Below are 4,702 nucleotides of genomic sequence, written 5' to 3'. Positions count from 1 at the left end.
CTTTCCCTGTGCCCTCCCCCCCTTTCCGGTCACTCTGGGGGCTCCCAGGCTGTGCCCCCACCTCAGCAAAGTGCTCCACCCCAGACAGGGTGGTGGCCTCGTCCTCGGGTGCCTCACTCGGGGCCTCGGCGGTGGCGCTTCCTAACGGTGAGCCAGAGGGGGACTTACTGGGGTCGTCGGGGTCTGGCAGGATCCTCGTGACAGTTCGCTTGATTTCCCCTGAAGACGTCTTGATGGTTTTGATCCTGACTTTGGGGATTGCTGGTGGGGAGCTGGCAGCCACGGAGGGGGAGCCCTTGCTGCTGCTGTCACTGCAGATGCTCCGAGGGCTGTCAGAGGGCTTGATGCTCTTTCGGGTGGCCTCCAGGGGGCTCCGGGGACTCTTTGGTGACTTGGGCATCTTGGGGCTGCCTTTGGAGCCCTCCTTCGCAGGCCCTGAGGGATCCTTCGTGTGGCTGGTCTGATCCTCCTTGGCGACATTGGCCACTCGTTTAGCCTGCAGGGCCACCAAGGCCGCAACACAGGAGGACAGCTTGGAATGAGCTGGCTTGAGGCGCTGCCTGGGGGGGACTGCTGAGCCGGTGCCGAGCTCTGAGGCCAGCCCCTTGGGCTCTCCAATACTGTTGCCGGGATGGCTACTGAAGTCCAGGGCATCCCCAAAGAATCGACTGGCATCCAGTTCCTTGTGCACCTCCAATGCTTTCTGCCCACCTCGCTCGTGCTCCTGCGGACTGCCAAGGGGCAGGGGCTCAGGCTTGGGTTCTTTCTTACAAAAGTGATCAAACATATGCAGCTCCGGGACCGGAAACTTCGTGAGAGCCTCCAGGACAGGGCCCCCCACAGACCCACACCCGGGAGGGGGCGGGAAGTAACTGTCAGAGTGCTTGGGCTTCATCCCAAACCCATTGTCTTTGATGGCGTCCTCGGGCTCTGGGCTGGAGATCGGACTGAACTGGTTAAAAGTTGGTAACGGCTCTGACTTGGAGGCCTCCAGCTTGCCAGGGAAACCCCTGGTACTGTCTCCATTCATGAACGTGGAGTCAAACTTCCCACAGTTGTGGCCTAGACTGTGGGGGTCTGCAGGCAGGTCAGAGCCCCGGAACCCATTGTGCAGGAGGCTGGGGGCGATGTGGTCTTTCTCCGCCTCAAATGACTCCTGGCGGCTGGTGTTCTTGACGATGACACTCACAGCCGGCACATCCGAGGCTGAGCCTGAGTGAGACAAGGACACGTTCTCATCCACACACAAGCCTGGGGGTTTGAGGGGGCTTTCATTCTCCTCACTGGGGGTCTGGATGGCCTCCTTGGCATCAAGGCTGGTGGGGTCTGGGATGTCAAAGGCAGCCAGAAGGTCGTCAAAGTCTGGAGTCTTCATATCCCCCATGGCTGGATGCAGGCAAGGGCTAGAACAGAAACAGAACAGAATTAGTGATGGCCAGATCCCACCAAGGCTCGATCCAACATCATCTTCATTGCATAACCCACTCACTAACACGCGTGCAGCCAGCACGCCCACACACAAATCCCCCACTCTGTGGGAAGCCACACCCCTGAGTTCTACCTCAATAGGTTTCCAAAATGCTGGGGATGCTGGAGGGAGGAGTGGAGAGAAAAGTTAGTACATTGTGACATGCCTGCCTGGTGGGCTCTAAGTATCAAACAGGGAAATTCCTGGCTGGCTACATAACTGAAAATAGGGTACAGTCACATGATACTCCCTCAATTTCTCAGGGAATGTCATCACTCCACAATCATGCTGCTAAGTCACGTCAGTCGTGTCCGACTCTGTGAGACCCCATAGACAGCAGCCTACCAGGCTCCGCCGTCCCTGGGATTCTCCAGGCAAGAACACTGGAGTGGGTTGCCATTTCCTTCTCCAATGCATGAAAGTGAAAAGTGAAAGTGAAGTGGCTCAGTCATGTCCGACTCTTTGTGACACCATGGATAGCAGCCTACCAGGCTCCGCCGTCCATGGGATTTTCCAGGCAAGAATACTGGAGTGGGCTGCCATTTCCTTCTCCAGGGGATCTTCCCAACCCAGGGATCGAACCCAGGTCTCCTGCATTGCAGACAGACACTTTACCACCTGAGCCACCAGGGAAGCCCAGACTTGGCTATAATTTCTGCTAATTTACTCTTAGTAATTGATCATCAACTTTGTATAACTTGGTTTTTTGCTGCATGAATTCAATCAAATTCAAAATGGTTTACTATTGCCAGGATTTAAGCTATCTCATAGATAAACTCTAGCCTATTATATCATCCCCAAGTTTTTTTTTCTCTAGTCAGTGTCTGCTTGATTCCTTAGTTTTCACCCCAAATTCATTACTGGTTGGTGAGTGGATCACTAAACCTGAGGGACTGGGTGACTCTCAAAGAAGCACACAGTCATCAAGCTGACCAGGGAACAGTTAAGCCCTCAAGTTTACTTTAATACACAAAGAAAAGAAAATCTACCTGATTTCTTCATGCTTTGGAGAAGCAAAGCTACAAAACTATTGCAAAGGAGGAAACCTGAGGCCTTCCATTAAGAAATTACTAACGCACTCACTTTTAGTTGAGATGTGGGGCTGGCTGGTTCAAACCTGCTGAGAAGAGGAAGAGAAACCCGACCATCTCCCTGGTTCAGCCCATAAATCCTGCATCTGCTGTAGCATCCCAGAGCCTGACATGCTTAAGTGTCTCTTACACCACGCTGGTACTGAAAGCCTTTGTGAATGCTGACCGACACAGCTCTTTCATAAAGCAGAACAGTGGCTACACAGAACCAGATAAGGGGTGAATCCCTGGGCCCAGGAACCCTAATGCCAGAAATTGGTTCTAAGAACAAAAATTCACCCGCAAGTTATATGCAAAAGTGTATGGTATTATTAAAACAACACCAAAAGGAAACACATGCAGACATACAAAGAAATCTAAATGTCCATGGACAAGGAATGGTTAATAGACTATTATGTAATCGTTAAAAACTCCAATTATGAAACCTAGGTAGCAACATGGAAAATCACTTACAGTGTTAAGTTTAAGAAAAGATAAATACAAAAACTATGTCAAACTATAACAATGTAAAACTTAGCATGCATTTGGGCCAAGATTGAAAGAAAAAAGTGATTTATGCAGGGTTGTGGGATTACTGGTGGGTTATTTTGTGTGTGCTAGTAGACTCCTTTTATAATTTAAAAAAGGGAAAACATAGGGAAAAAAAGAGAAACACTTAGAATCACAGGGGACCAGTCAGCATAGGTGTATCTATTGCCGCCCCATGGGATCAACAGGCTTGCAGGCTTGATTTCTTGTCCCACCCCACCAAGCCCCAACAAAACACACCTGCCTTCTTAAAGAGTTCTCACAGAACACGAAACAGACTCCTCCCCAATTGGGAAGATGTCTAATTATGGTAGATACTAACAAAGTGAAACCCCAATTATCTTAACAGAATATGAGCTGGCAGAATCACTGAAGAGATGTAAAAGTTTCTGGATAACAAGTGATTATCTCGTGGGACAGAAGTGTTGGAGCCCATAAGTGAGGGGAAGACACTGGGTATGGTGGGAGCACCAGGTCCCGGTACCAAGTAAGCTACTATGCAGGCCAGTCCCAAATGTAAGGAGATACCTGTGTGGTATCTGCTTTACCTTCCACTCCCCAGGGCTCCTCTTCTGTCTAGGAAAACATGGTTGAGGGAGCAGGGTTGAATAGACTGGTCTTTTAAGGGGCTGGGAAAAGCATGTGGGAGAGGAGTGGTGGCAGCTGGCGGGGTGCTTCAAGGGTCAGTGAGGAGCCCGCCACCTTTACCTCTGAATCACAGAGATCCTACGTGAAGTCCTGTTCTCCACACAGAGAAACCTCAGGAATGGGCTGAGAATGGTCAGAGGTCAAAGCAAAAGCTATCTATTGCTAGCAAAACCAGAGCTAATAAATGGTATGGCGGATCTCTATTTAAAACAAACCCCAAAAATTTAACATACCTTTTATGAAAAAGGGGAGAGGAATAGTCTAAAATGTTAAAAATATCTCAACAGATGAAATTTTCTTTCCTTTTTATCTACACTTTAAAATTATTTCCTCAAACTATTTATTTCAAATTTTATTACTTAAGTAATTTTATTACATTATATTTTTAACATTATGAAAAGAAGAAGAAATTAGGCAGGCCAAAAAATTTGAGGAATTTCTTACAGAGAGCTCCAAAAATCATTACTATAAAACTCTTAAAGTATATCTAGCATGACTCAGCAAGGGACTGCCAGCTAGAAAATTGGTGAAGTAACTTAATTAAGATTAAAGGTGTAGTCAAAATAATAAGCTTCAGTTCAGTTTAGTCGCTCAGTCATGTCTGACTCTTTGTGACCCCATGAATTGCAACACGCCAGGCCTGTCCATCACCAACTCCCGGAGTCCACTCAGACTCACGTCCATCGAGTCAGTGATGCCATCCAGCCATCTCATCCTCTGTCGTCCCCTTCTCCTCCTGCCCCCAATCCCTCCCAGCATCAGAGTCTTTCCCAATGAGTCAACTCTTCGCACGAGGTGGCCAAAGTACCGGAGTTTCAGCTTTAGCATCATTCCTTCCAAAGAAATCCCAGGGTTGATCTCCTTCAGAATGGACTGGTTGGATCTCCTTGCAGTCCAAGGGATTCTCAAGAGTCTTCTCCAACACCACAGTTCAAAAGCATCAATTCTTCGGTGCTCAGCTTTCTTC

The 4,702-nt window shown here is 48.7% G+C and overlaps 1 protein-coding gene across 6 annotated transcripts in view; it reads right to left on the bottom strand.

The window, feature by feature from the left end:
- ZNF592 (zinc finger protein 592) overlaps positions 1-4,702 on the bottom strand; it is a 53,114-nt gene that overhangs the window by 23,377 nt on the left and 25,035 nt on the right. For all 6 annotated transcript variants that reach the window (XM_010841080.1, XM_010841081.1, XM_010841079.1 and 3 more), the window contains one exon: positions 14-1,403. In XM_010841080.1, the coding sequence (XP_010839382.1) occupies positions 14-1,384 (1,371 nt within the window). In that variant the 5' untranslated portion in view covers positions 1,385-1,403. The remainder of the gene's footprint in view (positions 1-13; positions 1,404-4,702) is intronic.

This window comes from Bison bison, unplaced genomic scaffold (genome assembly GCF_000754665.1).
Source record: "Bison bison bison isolate TAMUID 2011002044 unplaced genomic scaffold, Bison_UMD1.0 scf7180017864155, whole genome shotgun sequence".
Taxonomy (NCBI): domain Eukaryota; kingdom Metazoa; phylum Chordata; class Mammalia; order Artiodactyla; family Bovidae; genus Bison; species Bison bison.
Note: the sequence above shows the minus strand (reverse complement) of the source record. Positions and strands in the feature narration are given on the sequence as shown.